We start from the raw sequence: 27919 nt of genomic DNA, 5'->3' as shown, positions 1-27919 counted from the left end.
AGAGGAAGGACAAAACTCTAATACATTACCTAGAATATGGAAGCTGTTGGTCGTAAGACGAACACTGAAGCGGAGAAATGGGAATGCGGAAGCGAAAAGATCTTTGCTGCTTAGTAGACTGGTACTAGACGGACTCCCGCCAACAAATTCTCGGGTTTTACTATGAAGGAAGAAAGCTCACAAGTTATTACAGTTTTGGTATGAAACTGTGTGGCAGACAACTCTGATGAAGAATTCTCAGTTTTCAGGTAAGACTCCTGAAAGTAGTCGTAGTGGGAAGCCGTGCATGGACGCGTTTGTTCCAATATTTATCTGTTCTCACTTACAGGTACAACTGTGTGTGCTGCCACTAGAGAATTAGAAATACACGAACAAAAGTACGCGGGAAAATTTAACGGAAAACAATTCCTTAAAGCAAAAGTACACATGGTAACTCGCAGCCTGTGTCTCCACACAGAAAGAAAGATCAAGCGTAGAGAGTCCTTTGCAGCTAGCAAAGTACTATTTTATAACAACAGGACGGTGCCAAAGATGTTCTTCCTTCCGTGTACTCTTACTGGATACCTTCACCTCTCGTGGAACGTGAAGTCTCATCTCTCACGTTTTTCTAAAAGTGTCGAGTGCTGGACCATATAACACCATCATCACAATATACATTTTCGGGTAAGACTTGTTTGCCTGTTTCGCAACCAAGAAATGTGCAGCTGGTTACACCATCTTCTTCGTGATCATCCTAATCTCCTTCTACCATTCGTCCTGCAGTTATGAGTTTTCGTAGCTGTTCGACATTGAGCCATATGAAGTAAGTGGGCATGCTACTCCCTTCTGTATTATTGGGCATTTTCTACTATTCCTTGAACATGGAGCTCCTCTCTCTACTCACTGTTCTTCTCGTGATCTTCAAATTTATATCCTACCAAAGATCTTAAAAGCCTCACTACTGCAGCTTCAATTGTGTGTATTTGTTTCTTCGTTGAGATCCACTTGTCAGATCAGCTGACATATTGTGGAGTATTTCAGGAAGACGTGGGGAGGGGAAGCGGGGGTTGTTTGGGGGAAGAGACCAAACAGTGAGGTCATCGGTCTCATCGGATTAGGGAAGGAAGGGGAAGGAAGTCGTCCGTGCCATTTCAGAGGAACCATCCTAGCATTTGCCTGGAGCGATGTAGGGAAATCACGGAAAACGTAAATCAGGATGGCCGCACGCGGGATTGAACCGTCGTCCTCCCGAATGCGAGTCCAGTGTGCTACCACCGCGTCACCTCGCTCGGTAAGACGAGGGAGTCCAAGGACTTAATAAAAGTTGTTAAAAGCAAGAAAAACAAATCTTACTAAACAGTGAAAGGGACAACTATTACAATTAATGGAGGTGGAGACGAGGATGTAGCTATTAGCTCCAACTTTTCATGTCTACTACATTGTTGTTGTTGTTGTCTTCAGTCCTGAGACTCGTTTGATGCAGCTACATTGTTAGACGATAGAAAACCAAGGCGAATGAGATATTAAAATAGGATCAGATTACTGGATAAATATCATGGCATTCGCTGAAAACCAAATAATTTTACAAGACACTGTTCAGGCTCTCGCAATGGCAATACGTTGCGGGGGCAATGGAAGGAGCCATACCAAATATTTCACACAGGGAGACTAACGCTGTAAATTTAAAAGTTCCGCACTTGTGTTAGAAGGTTATTTTTAGAACAAGTTTTCCCATTTTAACTTCTTCAAACTACCAGCTTGAAAATAACACACGCATTAAATAAAATAAATATCAGATTGCGAACACTAGGCAACAAAGTGCCGAAAGAAATCAAAATAACATTTTATACAGGATGGTCGGAGACAGTGTGGGAAGCTTGTAAGCATGTTGTACGGTAGGGTGTACTGAGAAATAGTGATTAACAAAAAATTTCTATACGCTGCGCCGTTTTCGAGTTAATTAGCATTGAAGTCAGCCAATCCGACCGTTGTGCGCGCAAATTCAAGCGGCACGCCAGGAGCAATTAGTGTCAGTTGGATAGCGGACGAGGCTTTTCTACCTTTGCCTCGGCTTCGATACTTACAACCGTCCCATGTCAATTTTTTGTGTTGCTCTCCTGTTCGGTTTTAGGAAACGAAACAAAGAACACGTTTGGTGACACCAGCTCTGGTGGGCTGCTGGAATTTGTGCACGCTCGGCTAACTCCAATGCTAATTACATTGGAAATTGAGTAACGTGTCAGACTTTTTTCTTAAGAGTTATTTTTGAGCACGACCTACTCTGCAACACCTTTACAAGTTTTTCAGACTCTCTCTGACCGCCCTGTACAGTAATGGATACAGCTGTTTTGACGTACGGCTCAGGTTCGTGAAAAATAAGGTAGCAAGAAGGACCAAGTACACTGGTGACTGCAATGAAATTTATAAGTCGTATGAAAGATTTCATCTTGATAGATCATACAAGAAATGAAAAAAGAGCTCAGTAGAGAATTTATTCAGTTAACGAACTAATACAATAAAAGAGAATAAAATGGCTAGAACGTACCCATAGGACAGCAGAGAGGACACAAACGATGCAAATATTGAACAAAAAACCAGCAGGAAAGGGATATCTCTGAAGACAACGAAAAAGATGCCTAGAATGAGATCGGAACAGGCAAGGAGTCTACTTCTTGGAGTGAACAAGAAGAAGAATAAAAAGGAAAAATAAGAAGAAGATAATGAAGAAGAAACCACTTTAACTAAAACATTATTCAACGTTTATTGCCTGTTATGATAATGAACGTTACCCTCTGACTGTATTCAACAAAGACTAAATTTGCTCTTTGTCTTTGCCATATTCAATGTCAAAGCGTTCCCTAGCTTTCCCCAGACTTTGATATGAACTACACAAACACTACATTACAACCCAGACGCACCTAACAAAATTTATAATCTCTAGACGCATTTAACAAAACATGTAGTGTCTACTTGTAATCGTTCCATGTAACAGAAATCGTATTTGCTTACAAACCTGTCGTGTGACCTATACCATCATCTTAATACGTGATGAACTGTTGCACGTTGAGAAAGACATCTTCCAGTTACTCTGGAAGTGTTTCCCTTAACACTGTTAAGTATTTGGTTGGAGTCAGTCGTCGGTGGAGTCTGTATGGACCAATCACATTATCGACAAAAAACAGTTCAAATGGGTCTGAGCACTATGGGACTTAAATTCTGAGGTCATCAGTCCCCTTGAACTTAGAACTACTTAAACCCACCTAACCTAAGGACGTCACACACATCCATGCCCGAGGCAGGATTCGAACCTGCGACCGTAGCGGTCGAGCGGTTCCAGACTGTAGCGCCTAGAACCGCTCGGCCACCACGGCCGGCCATTATCGCCCACCAACCTACACTATACGCTGAGGACGATGCGCTCCTGATGAGCACGAACAAATGTGGCAAAACGTGCCCACGTATGTTGATTGTAGCTGTTGAATGTCTCATACGTAAAAAGTATAAAGTGTGGGAATTCAGGTTAAATGGCACATTTCTGCAAAAACCACTGGTGCAAGTCAATGCGATACAGAAAATCATCTGGGTTAAGGGCTTGAACTTCCATAAGGCAGTAAGGGTGCAAATCTTCTTCATTCCACACACGCCAGACCGCGGAATGGCTTACAACCGTTTCCCGGGCAACACTCGGCGAGCTTGTTGAGGGCGAGTTCTGCAGCAGTGCTAACGCCTCCTCCACAAATTCTCTGTCACAAAACGAATGCATCAGGTTTCGGTTTGATCTTAACTACAAGTCTGCCACTGCCACCCCTCGTCAGTGGACAGCTCGCCTCAGGGGCGGCAGTCTCTCTTAGGGAGATGTGGATGGCAGCAAACGGCAGTGGACGGTTTGGAAACTGCTAAACATACAGCCGTTGATCAGCGACAACATTTCCATCTCCCTTCCTATAAGCACAGTGCATGTGTGCCCTTTCCTCCTTCTTAAAGGCTCCATTCCCCGTCCTCTCCGAACATCAGTAAACACAAGAGTGTTCCCACTTGTTGACACATTGCCGCGGGGAGAACCAAACTCTGCAGTGCGCACAGATGCCCCGCTCTGTGCGTCGTCATATCAAATAGACTTTGCTCCGACAAACGCAACGCGTTCGTGCCCCAGAAACTACAGGAAAAAACTGCGTGGTGTTATGCCGCCAGGAACACATTCAACCATTTCGAGATGGATGCCGGGTTACATGCCCACCTCCCTGGCGGCGCGCGACGCTATTAAATGACGCCTAGCGCCGAACGCTACGTGAAAGTTGCTTGTTGTGACCCTCTCTTGCCAGCCCTCTCATTTGTTACGTGCATTGTAGGAACAACCTGCATACAAAGAAGTCCAGCACAAATAGTCACAGGTTTGTTTGCGGCACATGAGGCTGTTACGGAAACGCTGAAACAACTAAACTGACAGGTACTTGAAGATAAATGTAAGTCGTCCCATGGGAACCGAGTTGCCAACTTTGAAGAATTAGTACTACGTGAGGAATCTAGAAATATGCTACAGACTCCATCGCACCGCTTCTATAGGGAAAGTACGTTAAACTACACTGCCTGCCAAAAGAAACTGAGGCACCCAGAAGGGAAGCAATAAACGACTCACAACTTCATGCCCCCTCCCCCCCCCCCCATGAACCATGGACCTTGCCGTTGGTGGGGAGGCTTGCGTGCCTCAGCGATACAGATAGCCGTACCGTAGGTACAACCACAACGGAGGGGTATCTGTTGAGAGACCAGACAAACGTATGGTTCCTGAGGAAGGGCAGCAGCCTTTTCAGTAGTTGCAAGGGCAACAGTCTGGATGATTGACTGATCTGGCCTTGTAACAATAACCAAAACGGCCTTGCTGTGCTGCTACTGCGAACGGCTAAAAGCAAGGAGAAACTACAGCCGTAATTTTTCCCGAGGGCATGCAGCTTTACTGTATGATTAAATGATGATGGCGTCCTCTTGGGTAAAATATTCCGGAGGTAAAATAGTCCCCCATTCGGATCTCCGGGCGGGGACTACTCAAGAGGATGTCGTTATCAGGAGAAAGAGAACTGGCGTTCTACGGATCGGAGCGTGGAATGTCAGATCCCTTAATCGGGCAGGTAGATTAGAAAATTTAAAAAGGGAAATGGATAGGTTAAAGTTAGATATAGTGGGAATTAGTGAAGTTCGGTGGCAGTAGGAACAAGACTTCTGGTCAGGTGACTACAGGGTTATAAACACAAAATCAAACAGGGGTAATGCAGGAGTAGGTTTAATAATGAATAGGAAAATAGGAATGCGGGTAAGCTACTACAAACAGCATAGTGAACGCATTATTGTGGCCAAGATAGATACGAAGCCCACACCTACTACAATAGTACAAGTTTATATGCCAACTAGCTCTGCAGATGACGAAGAAATTGAAGAAATGTATGATGAAATAAAAGAAATTATTCAGATAGTGAAGGGAGACGAAAATTTAATTGTCATGGGTGACTGGAATTCGAGTGTAGGAAAACGGAGAGAAGGAAACGTAGTAGGTGAATATGGATTGGGGCTAAGAAATGAAAGAGGAAGCCGCCTCGTAGAATTTTGCACAGAGCACAACTTAATCATAGCTAACACTTGGGTTAAGAATCATGAAAGAAGGTTGTATACATGGAAGAACCCTGGAGATACTAAAAGGTATCAGATAGATTATATAATGGTCAGACAGAGATTTAGGAACCAGGTTTTAAATTGTAAGACATTTCCAGGGGCAGATGTGGACTCTGACCACAATCTATTGGCTATGACCTGTAGATTAAAACTGAAGAAACTGCAAAAAGGTGGGAATTTAAGGAGATGGGACCTGGATAAACTGACTAAACCAGAAGTTGCACAGAGTTTCAGGGAGAGCATAAGGGAACAATTGACAGCAATGGGGAAAAGAAATACAGTAGAAGAAGAATGGGTAGCTTCGAGGGATGAAGTAGTGAAGGCAGCAGAGGATCTAGTAGGTAAAAAGACGAGGGCTGGTAGAAATCCTTGGATAACAGAAGAGATATTGAATTTAATTGATGAAAGGAGAAAATATAAAAATGCCGTATATGAAGCAGGCAAAAAGAAATACAAACGTCTCAAAAATGAGATCGACAGGAAGTGCAAAATGGCTAAGCAGGGATGGCTAGAGCACAAATGTAAGGATGTAGAGGCTTATCTCACTAGGGGTAAGATAGATACTGCCTACAGGAAAATTAAAGAGACATTTGGAGATAAGAGAACCTCTTGTATGAACATCAAGAGCTCAGATGGAAACCTAGTTCTAAGCAAAGAAGGGAAAGCAGAAAGGTGGAAGGATTATATAGAGGGTCTATACAAGGGCTATGTACTTGAGGACAATATTATGGAAATGGAAGAGGATGTAGATGAAGATGAAATGGGAGATACGATACTGCGTGAAGAGTTTGACAGAGCACTGAAAGACCTGAGTCGAAACAAGGCCCTCGAAGTAGACAACATTCCATTGGAACTACTGACGGCCTTGGGAGAGCCAGTCCTGACTAAACTCTACCATCTGGTGAGCAAGATGTACGAGACAGGCGAAATACCCTCAGACTTCAAGAAGAATATAATAATTCCAATCCCAAAAAAGCAAGTGTTGAGAGATGTGAAAATTACCGAACAATCAGTTTAATAAGTCACAGCTGCAAAATACTAACGCGAATTCTTTTCAGACGAATAGAAAAACTAGTAGAAGCCGACCTCGGGGAAGATCAGTTTGGATTCCGTAGAAATACTGGAACACGTGAGGCAATACTGACCTCACGACTTACCTTAGAAGAAAGATTAAGGAAAGACAAACGTACGTTTCTAGCATTTGTAGACTTAGAGAAAGCTTTTGACAATGTTGACTGGAATACTCTCTTTCAAATTCTAAAGGTGGCAGGGGTAAAATACAGGGAGCGAAAGGCTATTTACAATTTGTGCAGAATCCAGATAGCAGTTATAAGAGTCGAGGGACATGAAAGGGAAGCAGTGGTTGGGAAGGGAGTAAGACAGGGTTGTAGCCTTTCCCCGATGTTATCTAATCTGTATATTGAGCAAGCAATAAAGGAAACAAAAGAAAAATTCGGAGTAGGTATTAAAATCCATGGAGAAGAAATAAAAACTTTGAGGTTCGCCGATGACATTGTAATTCTGTCAGAGACAGCAAAGGACTTGGAAGAGCAGTTGAAGGGAATGGACAGTGTCTTGAAAGGAGAATATCAGATGAACATCAACAGAAGCAAAACGAGGATAATGGAATGTAGTCGAATTAAGTCGGGTGATGCTGAGGGAATTAGAATAGGAAATGAGACACTTAAAGTAGTAAAGGAGTTTTGCTATTTGGTGAGCAAAATAACTGATGATGGTCGAAGTAGAGAGGATATTAAAATGTAGACTGGCAATGGCAAAGAAAGCGTTTCTGAAGAAGAGAAATTTGTTAACGTCGAGTATAGTTTTAAGTGTCAGGAAGTCGTTTCTGAAAGTATTTGTATGGAGTGTAGCCATGTATGGAAGTGAAACATGGACGATAAATAATTTGGACAAGAAGAGAATAGAAGCTTTCGAAATGTGGTGCTACAGAAGAATGCTGAAGATTAGATGGGTAGATCACATAACTAATGAGGAAGTATTCAATAGGATTGGGGAGAAGAGGAGTTTGTGGCACAACTTGACCAGAAGAAGGGATCGGTTGGTAGGACATGTTCTGAGGCATCAAGGGATCACAAATATAGTATTGGAGGGCAGCGTGGAGGGTAAAAATCATAGAGGGAGACCGAGAGATGAATACACTAAGTAGATTCAGAAGAACGTAGGTTGCAGTAGGTACTGGGAGATGAAGCAGCTTGCACAGGATAGAGTAGCATGGAGAGCTGCGTCAAACCAGTCTCAGGACTGAAGACCACAACAACAACAACAACTTCATGGGTTGAGGGGGTTTGTGATGTTATTACAGTGAATACAATACTGACCTAAATTTACAAATAATGTGGCAGTATGTGTTCACTTATTAGTGTGAGGTTGCCTGGAACCATTAACTGATTTGGTTGGGAAGAGTCTCGTAAGTCGGTGAATCCTCTGATGGGGCAAAACGGCCCGCAGCTGTTTGTGCCGTGTACTTCTGCGATTTGACTGTTCCGGTGTAGTGTATTCGATCTCTTTCGATTCCCTTACGGTGCGCGGGTTGGTGCGCCCTGTGGGATTACGTGCGGGAAGCCGAAAGCGAGTCTCGGGCACAGAAAGAGACGAGCGGGCCTGGGCGGAGCGACGCCGGAAGATCGCGGAAGTCGCGTCGGCAAGTTGTGTGAGTGTGGCAGTTGCATTGGGGCCGGCCGAGCGGCGGAACTGGAGTTGCTGCAGTGAGTCGCTGTCGTTCGTTCTGTTTACGAGTTCAACCTTCCTCACGCTGTGACTACGGACTGGTGTTATTCTGGCCATTACCTTATTAGCGGCATTTGGATTAATATTGTTAAAGGTGAGCTGTTAGTTTGGTGCATCTTTATCTGGTGGAGTTACAGCGAGACTTCTTTCTGTCGTATTCTGGCTAGCGCTGCTGAGCAGTGAGTGTTCCCACGTCGCGTGTCGAAATACTGACTTGTGCCCTGGTTGATTTACGTATGAAATGGAGTGCCTATGTGGGCGTGTTTGCTTAAATTGTTAGTGAAGTGTTTCACAATACCCTTACTTGAGTGTCTATAAATTGCATTTCAGTTTGTTGCTGAACTTATGTCAGTTAAGGGACGCTGAAATTGTCACGCTAGTCAAGTAAAGTTTAAGTCTACTGTGACACCATTGTTTACCTGTTGGATTGAAATTAATTCAATCTTAACCACAGCTGGAATAATTCAAGTCTAATTGTAAGTGCCGTGTGTGTTTGTTTTTTGGTCCTTTTCTCTTACTCACTGCTGTTGAGTGTTAAACTGTTTTGGAAACCCCTTTGACGTCATTTCACGGTGTGGTTTTAGAAAGAGTTCTGTGGGTACTGTTGTTAACGGCTCCTGTTGCAACGTGGTTTCTGGCCCACACATCTATCGCACGCCAGGGGTTTAGTGCCAACCGCTAACAGTGCGGTAACTTGTTATCAATCCTTTTAGAAACACCGTCTAGCCTATTGTTGGATTTATGTGATAACATTCAAATGGAGGCACTGTCTTGTTAACTTGTCTGATCTGAATGTGCTTGCCTTGTAAAACAGTTCATTACTGATTCTGAATAGTTTAATCAGTGGTAGAGCACTCGTTATTCTGGACGAGATTTTACTTGACATTAATTGCATTGTCTTGGTAAATCGGTGTGCTATGTAAGATTATAACGCAAGCGCCATTGTGGGTAATATTTAGCATTTAACTATATGAGTTGGTTCTGTGAATCATTGTGGCACACAAGTGCTGTAGTGGGCAGATATTTCTATACGTCTGTGAAATTATTTCCTGTAAGCCAGCCGGCCGGAGTGGCCGTGCGGTTCTAGGCGCTACAGTCTGGAACCGCGAGACCGCTATGGTCGCAGGTTCGAATCCTGCCTCGGGCATGGATGTGTGTGATGTCCTTAGGTTAGTTAGGTTTAAGTAGTTCTAAGTTCTAGGGGACTGATGACTTCAGAAGTTGAGTCCCATAGTGGTGAGAGCCATTTGAACCATTTGAACCTGTAAGCCATTGTGCCCATTAGGTTATGTAAGGCTTAAATACAGCGACTAGTTTGGTAATTTTCTGTGTTTCGTAATAACATTTTACAAGCATTAAAATTTTGGGAATGGTTTAAGTCTCATATTTGCAGATTGTTTGATATTAGATAACTTGTTGATGATTCAAGTTAAATCAGCTGATGTACATTTAAACTGAACAAGTTATATGTCAATATGTTGTTACCAGTACCTTGGATGAATTTTCTTGCGTAATAAATTAAATTTTACATTCTATCCTCAATTTGTTGCTCAGCCTTCCACTCCAGCAGCCCCTGTATCCTGCTCCCAACCGTACCACTGTTGTAACCGGTCCTCGATATCGCCGGTGCTGGGACATCCGAGCTAGTCCAAACACGTCTTATCGGGAACGCGTCTGGGGTATTTCAGGCCACAGGGTACCACACCATGATGTATACTGGTCATAGAGACAAGTGCCATGTGTGGATGAGCATTGTCCTGTTGAAAAGTGGCTCCAGGATACTGTCGCATGAGAGGTAACACATGAGGGAACAGGATGCCCGTGGCGCACCATTGGGCATCCCCAAAACGGAAGGACAATGGGACCTGCCCGATGGCCGCCATGCTTACCAACGACGGCCATCCGGGCTACTCCAGAACACCATCGCTGAAAGCAAACAGGAGCAATTCATCAGCAGTCTATACTTCCCGGACGCGGCGTCACTCCAAACGCACCCGCTTGTGTTGTGGTGTCAACGGCAGGCTACGCATGGGAGAGTAATTCCCTATTCCGGGTGCGGCTAGCCTCCGCGCCAATGGTGCGGGACGATTGCGAATGTTGCAGGGAGTGCATTACTTGTTATCGGATGGCGGGCGCAAATGTAAAGGGGGTGCGATATGCCTGGTGCGATATTCGGCGATCATACCTTGTGGCAGTCAGACGTCGTCGACCGCAACCTCCACGACCCGTATGCCTGTTGCCCCCACCTACCCAAGCCGTCCAACATCGGGCAAACGTCACAATCGATTGCTCCACAAAGCTCGATATTGCACGATCTGACCGTCCGGCAGAATTGAGACCCTCAAGTAGCCCTCTTTCAAACTCTGTCAGCTGGTGATAAAGCGAACAACACTAACCCTCTCTGGTGGCTGTTGTACCTACGACAGAGAACTGCAACTCTAATCATTTATATACCCCCCGTGATGTGTACTTCTACAAAGATACATCGACATCCGACATGTATTTTCGTTAGACAGTGTAATTACAGAGTGCACAGAGGGATTTTACACTACTGGTCATTAAAATTGCTACACCAAAAAGAAATACAGATGATCAAGGGGTATTCATTGGAAAAATATATTATAATAGAACTGACATTTGATTACATTTTCAAGCAATTTGGGTGCATAGATCCTGAGAAATCAGTACCCAGAACAACCAACTCTGGCCGTAATAACGGCCTTGATACGCCTGGGCATTGAGTCAAACGGAGCTTGGATGGCGTGTACAGGTACAGCTGCCCATGCAGCTTCAACACGATACCACAGTTCATCAAGAGTAGTGACTGGCGTATTGTGACGAGCCAGTTGCTCGGCCACCATTGACCAGACATATTCAATTAGTGAGAGATCTGGAGAATGTGCTGGCCAGGGCAGAAGTCGAACATTTTCTGTATCCAGAAAGGCCCGTATCGGACCTACAACATGCAGTCGTACATTATCCTGCTGAAATGTAAGGTTTCGTATGGATCGATGGAAGGGTAGAGCCACGGGTCGTAACACATCTGAAATTTAACGTCCACTGTTCAAAGAGCCGTCAATACGAACAAGAGGTGACCGAGACGTGTAAGCAATGGCACCCCATACCATCACGCCGGGACATACGCCAGTATGGCGATGACGAATACACACTTCCAATGTGCGTTCACCGCGATGTCGCCAAATACGGATGCGACCATCATGATGCTGTAAACAGAACCTGGATTCATCCGAAAAAATGACGTTTTGCCATTCGTGCACCCAGGTTCGTCGTTGAGTGCACCATCGCGGGCGCTCCTGTCTGTGATACAGCGTCAAGGGTAACCACAGCCATGGTCTCCGAGCTGATAGTGCATGCTGCTGCATACGTCGTCGAACTGTTCGTGCAGATGGTTGTTGTCTTGCAAACATCGCCATCTGTTGACTCAGGGATCGAGACGTGGCTGCACGATCCGTTACAACCATGCGGGTAAGATGCCTGTCATCTCGACTGCTAGTGATACGAGGCCGTTGGGATCCAGCACGGCGTTCCGTATTACCCTCCTGAACCCACCGATTCCATATTCTGATAACAGTCATTGGATCTCGACCAACGCGAGCAGCAATGTCCCGATACGAGAAATCGCAATCGCTATAGGCTACAATCCGACCATTATCAAAGTCGGAAAAGTGATGGTACGTATTTCGCCTCCTTACTCGACGCATCACAACAACGTTTGACCAGGCAACGCCGGTCAACTGCTGTTTGTGTATGAGAAATCGGTTGGAAACTTCCCTCATGTCAGCACGTTGTAGGTGTCGGTACCGGCCCCAACCTTGTGTGAATGCTCTGAAAAACTAATAATTTGCATATCACAGCCTCTTGTTTCTGTCGTTTAAATTTCGCGTCTGTAGCACGCCATCTTTGTGGCGTAGCAATTTTAATGGCCAGTAGTGTATTAGCCATTCTTCCGGTATTCTATAACGAAACAAACCGAAACAAACTTCACAACGTCGTACGATGAGGAATCACCTCTGCCATGCACTTCAAAATGGCTTTCAACGTAGGCCTATGGACGTAGATGTAGAACACACAACACTGACACTGTGTGAGTAAAAATTTCTCGGTGTACATGCCGCGTCAAATCAGGATAAATCTCCAAGCTTTCGACCACTACCTCCATGGTCGTCAGGGCTAAAACTGACTGTTGTGAACTAGCGAGGTTCCCACTTTTATATGCCGGTGAAATTAAATCAGTATTGTCCAAGAAAGTGAGACACGATGCCGGCCACATACAAGAAGAGGACCAACACATAGCGCGGCTTCCTTTTTGCAGTGCTACAACGAGCAAGATAGCCAGAGTACTGAAGAGGCAAGGAATAAAACCAGTTTTCCGACCACCTAGGAAAATTAAGGAAATGTTGAGACCAGTCAAAGATAGTCTCGGCTTAAGAGTGCCGGGAATTTATACTATTCCTTGCGAATGCGGCAAGAATTACGTGGGCCAGTCTGTAAGAACCGTTGCCGACCGCTGCATCGAGCACCAACGCCACCTGAAATACAGGTATTTGGGAAAATCAGCGGTGGCTGAACATAGCCTGCTTAACAAGCATAAGATTTTATTTGAAGAAACCAGAGTAATAGCCCACACATCGAATTACTGGGACTCTGTGATCCGGCAAGCAGTCGAAATTAGACTTAGCGATAATAACTTTAATAGAGACAACGGCTATGCACTTAGCAACACTTGGAAGAGTGCACTGGATAAAGAAAATTCGCAGAGAAAAACTTCTCGCACTTTACCTCCTGATTTAAGGGATGGCGCTGCAAGCAACGCGGGATAGCAACTACATCTATGGAAGTAGAGGGCACCACTTCGCTACGCGCCATATCGATGACGTATTCCAGCCAATAAGAAGCCGTCCTTTGCATATAAAAGTGGGAACCTCGCTAGTTCACGACAGTCAGTTTTAGCCCTGACGACGACCATGGAGGTAGTGGTCGAAAGCTTGGAGATTTATCCTGATTTGACGCGGCATGTACACCGAGAAAATTTTTACTCAGGAAATACGTCGCGAAAGACTTCGTAGCCACTGACACTGTGTAATGGAAAAGTTCCAACACGAGAAAACTTTCCTATTTAGTCGGTCTTACTGGAGGTAGCGTACCCAGTAAACGTTGTACATTCTTCACACTTCATGTAATCCGTTAATTTTGTGATCCCTAATAAGACTTTTGCCTACTCGCAGTACTGACAGAAACTTAGGAAAAAAATTACAAATTGATAATGTGACGATTTATTGGAAACGTTTTACCGAAATATCGTACGGCTTTTGTATTTACGCATCCGGTACAAATTTTGGGGCGGCTTTCCTCGATCAGCAAACTCACTGTACCTCGTTGGCTGGACCTTCTGGTCCTGTGATCGATGTGTGCGTGGAGTAACAGATAAATGTTGTACAAGTTGATTGAGGTTCCCCTCGACGAAATCTGTCGCCCGCTGTTCTTGTAAATATAGAGTCTGTTTGCTCGAAGAGGCAGTTTCCATGAGGCTATGTACAGTGGAATTTATTCCTCCGCAGTCACCACCTCAAGAAATTGTAAATTAACGCACATACAAATTTTCATACAGTAAGTAACCAGTATCTGAGTAAGAATTTGGAAAAGTAAATTAAATTTCAGGGAGAAGAAACAGAAACTTTGAGATTTTCCAATGATATTACAATTCTGTCAGAGTCCGTAAAGAACGTTGACCATTGGAGCGAAATGGACGTACTCATTTCAAGGAAAGAGATTATCAGACGAGTATCACCAAAAGTAAAATATGGGTAATACGGTACATTCTTATTCTTATTGAATTAGTCATTGCCGCGGAAATAGATTAGATTAGGAGATTGCTAGGACGACGCACAAACGAAAAAGGATATAAATGCGGACTCTTAAGAGGAACGAAAGCTTTTCTGAGAATAAAATTTGTTAACGTCGAATTTAAATGAAACTGTTTGCAGATTTTATCTCAGGGTATTTCTCTGCAGTGAACCTTACACCGAAGCTAAACGTGGATGAGACACAGTACGAGCAAAAGATACACAGGACGGACAAAAATGGTGAAGATTAAATAGGTAGGTGGAGTAACAAATGACGAGGGCTCAATCGAATCCAGGGGAAAATAAATATATGGCACAACTTGGCTTACAGAGGGGGTAGGTTGTTAGAGAAACATACTAAATCGTCAAGGAATAGTTAATTTGGTAATTAAGGGAACTGTGGGGAGCAATAATTTCTGATGGGACAGCTGTGGGCTGCAGTAGTTACGCTACGCAGACGTAGAGAGGCTAACGTGGGACAGAATAGCGCGAACAGCCATTGACAGTGGCTGCCAGAAACAGTGTAGCAAAGTTTAAAACCTGCCATTTGACCATCTATTTTCCCATAACCAAAGCAACTGAGTCATGCTAACTGCCAGGAAATTAGCATACTACACAAGGGTTCTCGCATTTACTTCGACAAAACTTATTTATATAACCGAAGATACATGTTTTGATGATCCAAGACCCTGGCAATCATCATAGGCTCCACCACTTGCTCCTTCTGTCTCCATTACTTGTACCCTACCATTTATGGTCGTCCCATTCAGCTCGCCCCCACCCTGAGATACCTTGGCCAAACCGACGACCGTCACACCTGGACACCTCATCGTCAAGCAGAAAGCCCTCTTGAAACTTCTGCCGGGCATGGGGATTGCATCCTTCCACCATCCTCCACACCTACAAATCCCTCACCTGTCCTCTGTTATACCAACGTTGACTGGATCTCCATTCCTCCCTCCTCCCCCATCCTTATAAGGTACTCCAAATCCAAGAACGCCACATATCCCCCTTCCATCCCCAACACGACTCCTCCATGACCTCATTCCCTTCCCCCACCTCCGCCCTTTTGTAGAAAATATCCGCATCCTTTACACTGTCTGCAGGATCGATACCTCCACCCCCTGGTGCCTTCCTTCACACCCCACCCACTGCCGCGCCTCTATCGCTGTATCGCTCCCTCTCTCCACCTCCACACCCTTCATCGCCTTCATCAGGCCATTTTCTGGCAACTCATCCTCCTGGATGATGAACTTTGCCATGACATCTACCCTTCCGACAATTGTAGCCTGTCCTTGTTGCCCCCTCCCCAGGGCCCCACTTTTCCTCTCCCCTTCTTCCTCCAGAGTGGTATTTCCCCCTCTCCCCCCTGAGTCTCTGCAGCCCCTCTGCGGCTATTTCACTCCCCCACCATGCCTCCCCAGCCCCTTTCGGCGAGCCCCCCACCCTCTCTCCCCTTCTCCGCCCCCTCTCGCGCTGCCCGTTCCCCCCTTTCTTCCCTTCTCCATTGTATCCATACCCCTGGCAGATCCTCTCATTTGGTTCTTCGTCATTGTTGTGTTCAGTACTCCTCTACAGTGATGTCAAGTGCTGTGATTTTAATCGTGTGCTGGACTTGTACATAGTGTTGCTGTCCATGATTGTTATAAGCTACACCACCCATCGCAGCTTTTATGCTCCGGTCGTACTTGGCGTTGTGTTCTTTCGATCGTTACAGTGTGTGGTATTTTGTGTACACTTTTTTAGCTTTTTCTCTCCCTTTTTACAGCCACCCCCTTTTGCATGCTATCTTCCATTATGTTTCCCATTTTTTGAATCTCTGTTTCCCCATTTTTTCCTTTATGTTGTTTTAAATGTCTCTCTGTTCTGTCTCTTGGCTGAAGAGCAGTGCCTATGCTGCTGCCAGCCTGCCCCGGATGGGGAATTGAAGTTCAATGAAGAAAACAAAATATTCTTGTTTGACGATGACTTGGGGTCTACTCAAGTGTAATGATTTGTAATACATTTAACGCTCAATAATGTACTAAGGCTGAAATCTAGATTGCACAATAAAACCTGTTGTACAGTCAAATAGGGTTTATGTCTTGTAGAAAGCACATAAGTGTGTCGGCTTTCGGACCGAATACTTTCCTGGATAACGTTTGCGAGGGGCATGTCTGTTGCATGAGATAGCCTGTCGGGAACACATTTTAATCGGTAGGATTATGACAATTCGTGATTTTAACACAGACTGGACATTCATCATTGTGGACTGATTTTATCAATTGATGAGGGCTGAGAACTTTGCCTGGCCACGCCAGCTTCCACTGTGTGGCATTTTGTAACAACTCTTTATACTACATAACACTGTATGTATTTACAAAAGCCTGTTGTGTGCGTCTCTGATCGAGTTAAACAAGCGACACTACAGCGGAGTACTCGACATTTCATACATTTTCATACTGCAATAGTTTTAACGCCTGTATTTAAACACTTGTTGTACTATATGTCAATTACGTATATTTTAGCTGTCGTTTCCCCAGTTTTAAAATTATCTGGAACTGCCTATTTCACTCACACAATTTCGGCTGAGGTCAACTACATTTCTCTGAGAGCTTAATTATTTATCCCTGGTACAATATTCTACACGTCCTTCCAGTTTGTAGACATACTTTTTTCCATTACTCTGAAACTTTTACTGACCTCAGACGGCGTCGTGGATGAATTCGGAGGGCACATGGGCCAATATCATCGCTTCTAAGCAATTACTGATTAATGTCTCCAGCTATACATGTCGCATCGAGTGAATTCAACGAGCTGGGAAGCGGATCAGAAGTCCTGCAACCCAGCCGCCTAGGAGCGCGATTTTAACTCTACTGTGCTGCGCTTTATCGCTTTCCCAAGCCATAATAACGCTCATACAGTTAACGAGCAAAAGTAAAGCCGGCAACTGGGACCTCGGGAAGCCCCACAGCCGCAAATACCCGACCCCTTCAATGAAAGACTAAGTCGTCACTAAGGGCCTACTTACTTTCCAAACTACTGGTACCTTTTTCCCGTTTTCTTTTCTTTTATTTTTTGATTTTCTTTTCCTTTTTACATTTTAGGCGAGAAATATAGCACAGCGTATTTTTCGGCTATTTTATTTAGGCTAATTCAACTGAAACTGTTATTTTCAAAAAGAGATGATGATTTGTGTTGCTGCTTTCACAGAATGAATGCACTCTCGTGGACTCAGAGGTGATACCTACAAAGAGAGTTAAGGTGTGAGACGTTGTTAAAGGAAGTAGGGTTTTATGAATGAAATTTGCTGTAATGTTCTACATTTGGTCAAAACTAGGAAAAAAGTAATTATAACCAATTGTGTTGAAACCAGTGTCTTTAGATATACGGGTCAGTTTGTTCTCTCTTTCCAATTTCTGTTACGTAGAAATAGAAATTACAGGCAGCGCTGCATGTGATTACCACACATCATGGGGCATTTTTCAGTTTTTCTTCGCAATCGCTCTGTCACACGATCTATAGAAAATGGGGTGGTGCCCCCTGCTGTATAAATCACAGTCGTTGTCTTTGTGCAAGAGTGACATCCCCCGGTAGCAGTAGTAATTCACAGTTCAGAAATCTATGATACAGAGCAGCTGTTACCCTGCTTGGAAAAGATTTTGGCCCTATGAGACTGTCACCAACAGTTCATTCCCATACATTGATACTGAAGCAATCTACCGCGCTAATTTATTGCGCAGTCTCTTGTTACGCGGCATACACCATAGAAAACTATGCGTTACTCGTCGTAAGTAAAACGATCCATATCTCAACAGGTAAACAGGTATTGATTTTCGGATGTGTAATTATAGGAACTTTGCCTCTAGTTTTGACCAATACTACCTCCTGTAGGAATATGTGATATTTTTTTAACATTCCATTTCTAGAAATTCAATAGATTTTAATGGAATTCATCGCACTTTTGTAGCTCTGGCATTTTTCATAGACCGCCATTACGATCTGCAGACTTTATGCGCTCGGTATTACAGCCACCACTATAATCGTTGTCTCGAGAGGACTCATGTTACTTATGGTGCAGTCCCGTCTTACTATTGCTGTCTCGTGAAGTCCCAGGACCGCGTTCTGCAACTAGCATGGAGAGGTTTTTAACGTGGCTTCTCTACACTGAGGAGCCAAAGAAATTCGTACACCTGCCTAACATCGTATAGGGACCAAGCGAGCAAGCAGAAATGCTGCAACACGATGTGGCATGGGCTCGATTAATGTCTGAAGTAGTGCTGGAGGGAACTGACACCATGAATCCTGCAGGGCTGTCCATAAATCCATAAGAGTCCGAGGGGGTTGCAAGGCATCCCAAATATGCCCAATAATGTTCATGTGTGGGGAGTTTTGTGGCCAGCGGAAGTGTTTAAACAGCAGAATGTTCCTGGAGCAACTCTGCAGCAATTCTGGACATGTGGGGTGTCCCATTGTCCTGGTAGAATTGCCCAACGTTGTCGGAATGCACTATGGACATGAATTCATGCAGGTGATCAGACAGGATGCTTACGTCCGTGTCACCTGTCAGAGTCGTATCTAGACGTATCAGGGGTCCCATATCATTCCAACTGCACAAACCCCACACCATTACAGAACATTCGCCAACTTGAACAGTCCCCTGCTGACATGCAGGGTCCATGGAGTCATGAGGTCGTCTTCATATCCGTACACGCCCATACGCTCGATAGAATTTGAAACGAGACTCGCCCGAACAGGCAACATATTTCCGGTCATCAACAGTACAATGTCGCTGTTGACGGGCGCAGGTCATGGCCTGTGCGGCTGATCCCGGCGGAGGTTCAAGTCCTCCGTCGGGCATGGGTGTGTGTGTTTGTCCTTAGGATAATTTAGGTGTGTAAGCTGAGGGACTGATGACCTTAGCAGTTAAGTCCCATAAGATTTCACACACATTTGAACTTTTTTTTCGGGCGCAGCCGAGGCGCAAGGCTTTGTGTCGTGCAGTCATCAAGGTTACACATATCGAGGATGTTTCATTGAATAGTTCGCACGGCGACACTTCTCGATGCCCCAGCACTGAAATCTGCAGCAATTTGCGGAAGTGCTGCGCTTCTGTCACGTTGAAGGATTGTCTTCCACCGTCGTTGGTCCCGTTCTTGTAGGATCTTTATCCGGTCGCAGCGATGTCCGTGATTTGATGTTTTACCGGATTCCTGATATTCACGGTACACTCGTGAAATGGTCGTACGGGAAAATCCCCACTTCATCACTTCCTCGAAGACGCCGTGTCCCATTGCTCGTGGGCCGACTACAGCACCATGTTCAAATTCACTTAACTCTTGATAACCTGCCATTGTAGCAGCAGTAACGCATCTAAGAACTGCACCACACATGTTGTCTAGGGACAGTTGACTTCCGCAGTTTGGTCCCATAGTAACTTACCACAAATATCCCATTTCTACATGTTGTCTTATGTAGGCGTTGCCGAGCGCAGTGCCGTTTTCGGTCTGTTTACTTACCTCTGTATTAGAATACGCATGCCTGTACCAGTTTATTTGGCGCTTCAGTGGATGAACAATAAATTTTGCACACCATTAAAATTACATTACTGTAGGCTTATAAAATGATGATGCGTAAGTAGTGATCTTGCTGTTTGGCTGAAGGACCAAGTTCTACCAAAAACCCAAATGTAAATCTTTGTACCAGAGTAATGAGCAATCACTTTGAGGTATATACCAGGATTGAAAAAAGTATTTTACCCTAAAGTCATTCTGACGTTACACGTTGTGTCAGTATCGTCTTCTGGCCATAGCTAAACATTCTGAAGAATGTTATGTTTTGTTTAGTAAACTAGACACGGAGAACTGCAAACACTTCTTGAAATAGGTCGCAGTCACTCGTAATTTACTGTTTCATAATTTGAATAGTATTGGAAAACACAAAAATTCTCTGACAAGGTTGTGCAAGTGTGAAGAGAAACAGTCAGTTGTTGCTAAACATCTTACGTGGAACGAGGACCTACAGCGGGGGGCCAGGCATCAGTGCCCTTGGTGCTGCATCGTATTACGATATCCACAATTATTCTACGCATGCGCAACCTGCAGGCAAAGACAGTGACAAAGTAACAACAGGTGAGCTGCTTCGAGGTGTTTCCTCGAATCATAAGGATGACCCCAAGTCTCTAAGGGGGACACTTGACCGTCCCGTTACAATCAGAGCATACGTTGATAATGTTGTTGTTGTGGTCTTCGCCCTGAGACTGGTTTGATGCAGCTCTCCATGCTACTCTATCCTGTGCAAGCTTCTTCATCTCCCAGTACCTACTTCAATCTACATCCTTCTGAATCTGTTTAGTGTATTCATCTCTTGGTCTGCCTCTACGATTTTTACCCTTCACGCTGCCCACCAGTACTAAATTGGTGATTCCTTGATGCCTCAGAATATGCCCTACCTTCTTCTAGTCAAGTTGTGCCACAAATTTCTCTTCTCTCCAATTCTACTCAATATCTCCTCATTAGTTAAAGTGGTCTACCCACCTAATCTTCTGCATTCTTCTGTAGCACCTTGATAATAACACAGTCAAAATATCACCTCGTAATAACGTAAATCAGAAGCTCTGTGAAACTACTTGTGGAGGAACTATTGAAATTCTTCGTATCTCATCACTGGCTCTAGTATTCTCCGCGGCTGAATATTGTGGCACAGTCTTAATCAAGAGTTGTCATTTCAAGCTGGTTGATAGAAGAGTTGATCACTACCATGAGATTGATCTCTTGGACCATCAAATCCACGCATACATATGTGTTCCGGTGATGTGTAAGTTGTTACCTCTGGAGATGCGTAGAGAAGAGGGTCTCCTATATGAATTTAGAAACGATAGTGGAACATCCATGACCACTAGTCCACGAAGATCTCCCACAATCAAACAGCAGACGTTTAGCGTCCGTTATACTGACAGGCCTGCCTCTCGTGGCAGCTAGCGGTCAATTCCGCATTACCTAGGCGTGTCAGGATACACTTTAACTGACGTTGTAGCTTGTTGCACGGGGCGGCCCATACACATGCACAGGCACTACAGATCCGTATATTATACCATACGATTTAAAAGACAGGCATTTGTGCAACATGGCGTTACTCTTTGCCCATTAATCTTCATCACAGTCGCGCTACAACGCAGTCCTTGCTATGAATTTTTTCACTTATTTAACACATGAAACTGTATACCATGTATTGTCTAGTGTAAATATGTATTGTAAATACTATGTTTAAATTATGTAACATTTAACACTGGCAATTCAGGGCATATTTAGTTAACGTTGAAGTCAGAGAGATTGTTTTGTCGCGCTGCTGGGCGCGGGAGCGCGCCAGCGGGCAGTAGTAGCAGTGACGCCGTGCTCGGAGTAAGACGTGCAGTCAGTGCGGCTATTCCTAGCTGTGTTACATCTAACGGCTAGTGTGTGGATCTAAGTACGACGGGAAAGAAATGGTCGGCAATCTGGAAGCACGGCCGGGCAAGCTATTATGGATTAATGAGCATAGTGCTGAAGAAACGAGGGCTTAAATATGAAGCGCACTGTGGGCCCAAGTCACAACAGTAAAGGCCCGCTGCCACATTGTTTCGCCGCCGAGGACTTCCGTCGAACCACCGACAACGAGGGAAGTAAGATCTACGTAATTTTCGTAGGATAAAATTGTAGAAGGCTTACCAGTGACTGTGCTTTCCTCTGAAGTTGAACAATTAATAACAAGCACTTTATAATCGAAGTGTTGCAGTTAAATTCCACCCGACGATAACACCAAGTAGGTTCCTTCCGATCCTTAGCTACTGAACCGGGTGTGTCACGCCATTATCAAGAGAAAATATGGTAATTATCAAATTATTTGAATAGACGGTGAAGAGTAAATTTCAGACTGTTTTGAACGATTGGTTATCGTAGTTAATTGTTGCACTTAATAAGCTTACGCCAACCGTAATAACTTAATAATAGACTGAAGTAATAAATTTGATTATTAAGATTTATTTCAATGCATATTCAGCTGAAGTTAGTTCAAGGATATTTCATGAAACTATAAAGCTTATTCTACCTGACAATCGCCCAATTAATGAATTATTATCATTCAAAATATAGTTAATCAGTTATTGGCAATATATTTCATTATCAGTAGATTAAACTGTGTAAAGTACATAGTTTTAAAGACAGAATGACAGTCTGTTATTCAAAATCTCGACAGATAATTATCTGTGTTGTCAGCATTGCACTTAGCTGACAAATTATGAACACAATAATTATCAAAATACTTATTGAAAGTTAACCATTAAGGTTTAAGTGTAGTTAGATTGTTATGACGTTATTTTATATGAGCCTGACACAGCACTTACGTAAAAGTTCCCGTTCCACCAGCTGCGCTACAAATTGGTAAACTTTAATTTTGACACAATTATTCACGTACTTAACAGCAATGTCGCTCATCAGTTGAGCTGGCGACCAATTTTTTAATGCTTTTACAATACATTTCTTTCGGCAAAATTTCCACTCGCAAAATTTATTTCCAAATTATTTCCATTATTTCATTTACCGATCGTTATTGAATGAAATCACTCATTCAGTAACGATCAAGTTACAACGTCTCCTGTTTCCCGCGGAATAATCATTATTTACTTCGGATTCGGATGCCTTATCCCGACACGGGTCAAAATTCATAATTCACGGTCATTGTTAACTTGTACGAGGGCAGTTCAATAAGTAATGCAACACATTTTTTTTCTGAAACAGGGGTTGTTTTATTCAGCATTGAAATACACCAGGTTATTCCCCAATCTTTTAGCTACACAACACTATTTTTCAACGTAATCTCCATTCAATTCTACGGCCTTACGCCACCTTGAAATGAGGGCCTGTATGCCTGCACGGTACCATTCCACTGGTCGATGTCGGAGCCAACGTCGTACTGCATCAATAACTTCTTCATCATCCACGTAGTGCCTCCCACGGATTGTGTCCTTCATTGGGCCAAACATATGGAAATCCGACGGTGCGAGATCGTGGCTGTAGGGTGCATGAGGAAGAACAGTCCACTGAAGTTTTGTGAGCTCCTCTCGGGTGCGAAGACTTGTGTGAGGTGTTGCGTTGTCATGAAGAAGGAGAAGTTCGTTCAGATTTTTGTGCCTACGAACACGCTGAAGTCGTTTCTTCAATTTCTGAAGAGTAGCACAATACACTTCAGAGTTGATCGTTTGACCTTGGGGAAGGACATCGAACAGAATAACCCCTTCAGCGTCCCAGAAGACTGTAACCATGACTTTACCGGCTGAGGGTATGGCTTTAAACTTTTTCTTGGTAGGGGAGTGGGTGTGGCGCCACTGCATTGATTGCCGTTTTGTTTCAGGTTAGAAGTGATGAACCCATGTTTCATCACCTGTAACAATCTTTGACAAGAAATTGTCACCCTCAGCCACATGACGAGCAAGCAATTCCGCACAGATGGTTCTCCTTTGCTCTTTATGGTGTTCGGTTAGACAACGAGGGACCCAGCGGGAACAAACCTTTGAATATCCCAACTGGTGAACAATTGTCACAGCACTACCAACAGAGATGTCAAGTTGAGCACTGAGTTGTTTGATGGTGATCCGTCGATCATCTCGAACGAGTGTGTTCGCACGCCCCGCCATTGCAGGAGTCACAGCTGTGCACGGCCGGCCCGCACGCGGGAGATCAGACAGTCTTGCTTGACCTTGCGGCGATGATGACACACGCTTTGCCCAACGACTCACCGTGCTTTTGTCCACTGCCAGATCACCGTAGACATTCTGCAAGCGCCTATGAATATCTGAGATGACCTGGTTTTCCGCCAAAAGAAACTCGATCACTGCCCGTTGTTTGCAACGCACATCCGTTACAGACGCCATTTTAACAGCTCCGTACAGCGCTGCCACTTGTCGGAAGTCAATGAAACTATACGAGACGAAGCGGGAATGTTTGAAAATATTTCACAAGAAATTTCCGGTTTTTTCAACAAAATTGGCCGAGAAAAAAAATGTGTTGCATTACTTATTGAACTGCCCTCGTAATTTAGCAAATCTCGGGAAGCAGGGAGGAGTTACAACTGGGTGCGTACTTATTCCAATTGATCCATATACGGTACTCCTTCCTCCTCTCCCTGTCCATGCTCTTCTCTCCCCCCCCCCCCCCCCCTCCATCCATCTCCCCCAACACTCTACTCTCTGTCCATCTGCTCTTCCTTCTATCTGCTCCTCCTCCCGATGTCCATTCTGCTCCTTCCTCCTCTGTCCATCTCCTCCTCACTCTCTCTCTGTCCATTCTCTCTCTCCACGTCCTCCCTCCCCCTTGTCTCTCCATGTTATCACCCCTATCCCAATGAGAGCTGTAGATGTATCAATTTGGTTCGCCAGGATTTAGGCTGAAACCCACATGGAAGTACAGAGGAAACTACATCTGCCGGCCGTTGTGGCCGTGCGGTTCTAGGCGCTTCAATTTGGAACCGCGTGACCGCTACGGTCGCAGGTTCGAATCCAGCCTCGAGCATGGATGTGTATGATGTCCTCAGGTTAGTTAGCTTTAAGTAGTTCTAAGTTCTAGGGGACCGATGACCACAGATGTTAAGTCCCACAGTGCTCAGAGTCATTTGAACCACTTGAAACTACATCTTCTGAACACGAAATTCGGAGTTCGGGTTAAATAAAAACACGACAGTGAAGCAATCTATTTTTGGAAGAGAAGAAAATAGAGAATGTGAATAACTTTACATATCTTTGTTGTTTTGCGGCACGTGATGGAAGTGTGAAATGGCTCAAATTGCTCTGAGCACTATGGGACTTAACTTCTGAGGTCATCAGTCGCCTAGAACTTAGAACTAATTAAACCTAACTAACCTAAGGACATCACACACATCCATGCCCGAGGCAGGATTCCAACCTGCGACCGTAGCGGTCGATCGGCTCCAGACTGTAGCGCCTAGAACCGCTCGGCCGCTTCGGCCGGCATGGAAGTGTCACTCTTGATGTTCTGAGCAGGGTAACTAAAGGCTCCAAGTTCTCCAATCTTGCGCAAGGACCTGTGATTGCCAAAATTGTGAGATGACGATGTATTCGGTACCACTGGCGGCAGCCATCCACGTCACGATTGTGTTGTGCAACGGCGGGCAGCGTGCGCTCACCTGGGCTGCGACCATCCCCTGGCGGAGGCGCGGCAGGTCGGTGTGCGACCAGGCGCTGTGGGACCAGGGAGGCACCGCGCGCAGGTCCTCGTGGAAGGGAAAGTCGCGCAGCTGGTTCTTCAGGAACTTGCGGATGTTCCACGGAAGGTCGTTGTGTCTGGAAAACACCCACAACACACTCACTGCTCTCGTAGCTTCTCCTCGAGGTTCTGAGGCTATGTGTTACGCTAGTCTTGATGATGAAAGCAACGCATATGAAAAATCAAGACAGTCTCGTACGATATGTCAATTTAGAAAAAAAAATGGTGCAACATCTTTCAAATCCTCAGGAAAATAGGTACAAACTAAAGAAAAAGATCTATAATACCCACCGTCAAATGGCTCTGAGCACTGTGGGACTTAACATCTGAGGTCATCAGTCTCCTAGAACTTAGAACTACTTAAACCTGACTAACCTAAGGACATCACACACATTCATGCCCGAGGCAGGATTCGAGCCTGCGACCGTAGCGGTCACGCGGTTCCAGACTGAAGGGCCTAGAACCGCACGGCCACACCGGCCGGCCTACCCACCGTCCAGTGACATAATGTGACCACCTGTGAAAAGTCTGAAGAGCTACCTACTACAGCGGGGCCGGTTCTGACACGTGCAGGAAGAGACTCCACTGAGGTTCTGGAAGTTACCGACAGGGATGTGGAGCCGCTCCGACTCCAGTGCCTCGGCCAGCTTCGCTAGGTTTCTCGGCTGTGAATCCACAGCACGAACGGCCCGATCGAGATGGTCTCACAGATCCTGGATTCGGTTTAAATCCGGGGAGTTTGGTGGCCAGAGGAGCACACTAAACTCATCCTGGCGCTCTTCTAATCGCGCACGTACAATGCGAGTTGTGTGACACGTCTCATCGCGCTGCCGGTAGATACCATCGTGTCAAGGAGAAACAAACTGCATGTGGGGGTGGGCATGATGCTCAGTGATAGAAGCATGCTTGTGTTGATTTACTGTGCCTTCTAGAATGACAATATCACCCGAGGTATCCCACAAAAAAACTTCTCAGACTATATCGCACCCTCATCAAGCCTGGACCCTTCCGAAAATTGTTGCAGGGTCTACAGACGTTTCTTTCCGATGACCAATAAAAGCAGAGCCACCTCAAAATGACATCTGTCGCGGCTCACTATACGTCCAGTTGAGGTACTGCTGTGCAAATCCCGGCCTTCGTGGCCGGTGAACAGCAGTCAGCAGGATAGCGTGAAGCAGGCACCTTCCACAGATGCTCATATATACAGCAACATTCGCTGTATGGTTATTGAGGGGACTTTGTTGGTAGCCCTTCAGTTCATCTGGGTGGCCTTTTTTTTGTCATCAGTCTTTTGTTGACTGGTTTGATGCTGCCCACCACGACTTTCTCTCCTGTGCTAACCACTTCATCTCAGACTAACACTTGCAACCTAACTACTCAATTATTTGCTGAATGTATTTCAGTCTACATCTACATTCATACCCCGCAAGCCATCCAACGGTGTGTGGCGGAGGGCACTTTACGTGCCACTGTCATTACCTTTCTTTCCTGTTCCAGTCGCGTGTGGTTCGCGGGAAGAACGACTGCCGGAAAGCCTCCGTGCACACAAGGATCTCTCTAATTTTTTTAAAATTTATTTATTGTTCCATGAGACCAAATTAAGGAGAAGTCTCCATGGTCATGGAACGAGTCAGTACATGAAATTATAACACGATATTAGAAACAGATAAAATGAAATATAAAAAAACATATTCAGGTGACAAGTCGTAAGTTTAAATGAAGAAAATCAACAATTTAACACTGGAATTTGCTTAATTTTTTAGCTCTTCCAGGAGCTCCTCGACAGAATAGAAGGAGTGAGCCATGAGGAAACTCTTCAGTGTAGACTTAAAAGAGTCTGGGCTACTGCTAAGATTTTTGAGTTCTTGTGGTAGCTTATTGAAAATGGATGCAGCAGAATACTGCACTCCTTTCTGCACAAGAGTCAAGGAAGTGCATTCTACATGCAGATTTGATTTCTGCCTAGTATTAACTGAGTGAAAGCTGCTAACTCTTGGGAATCGGCTAATATTGCTAACAACAAACGACATTAAAGAAAATATATACTGTGAGGGCAATGTCAGAATTCCCAGATTTTTGAATAGGGGTCGACAAGAGGTTCTCGAACTTACTCCACATATAGCTCGAACAGCCCGTTTTTGAGCCAAAAGTACCCTTTTTTAATGAGAAGAATTACCCCAAAAAATAATACCATACGACATAAGCGTATGAAAATATGCGAAGTAGACTACTTTTCGTGTTGAAGTGTCACTTATTTCAGATACTGTTCTAATGGTAAATAAAGTAGCATTTAGCTTCTGAACAAGATCCTGGACATGGGCTTTCCACAACAGCTTACTATCTATCCGAACGCCTAGGAACTAGAACTGTTCCGTCTCGCTTATAATATGCCTATTCTGTCTGATCAAAATATCGGTTCTTGTTGAATTG

At 44.6% G+C, this 27919-nt stretch overlaps 1 protein-coding gene across 1 annotated transcript in view; it reads right to left on the bottom strand.

Moving 5' to 3' along the window:
• LOC124622739 (dipeptidase 1-like) overlaps positions 1–27919 on the bottom strand; it is a 231545-nt gene that overhangs the window by 161733 nt on the left and 41893 nt on the right. The window contains exon 2 of the mRNA XM_047148529.1: positions 25410–25566. Coding sequence (XP_047004485.1) covers positions 25410–25566 — 157 coding nt within the window. The remainder of the gene's footprint in view (positions 1–25409; positions 25567–27919) is intronic.

This window comes from Schistocerca americana, chromosome 7 (genome assembly GCF_021461395.2).
Source record: "Schistocerca americana isolate TAMUIC-IGC-003095 chromosome 7, iqSchAmer2.1, whole genome shotgun sequence".
Lineage (NCBI taxonomy): Eukaryota > Metazoa > Arthropoda > Insecta > Orthoptera > Acrididae > Schistocerca > Schistocerca americana.
This window is presented reverse-complemented; position numbering and strand designations above follow the sequence as displayed.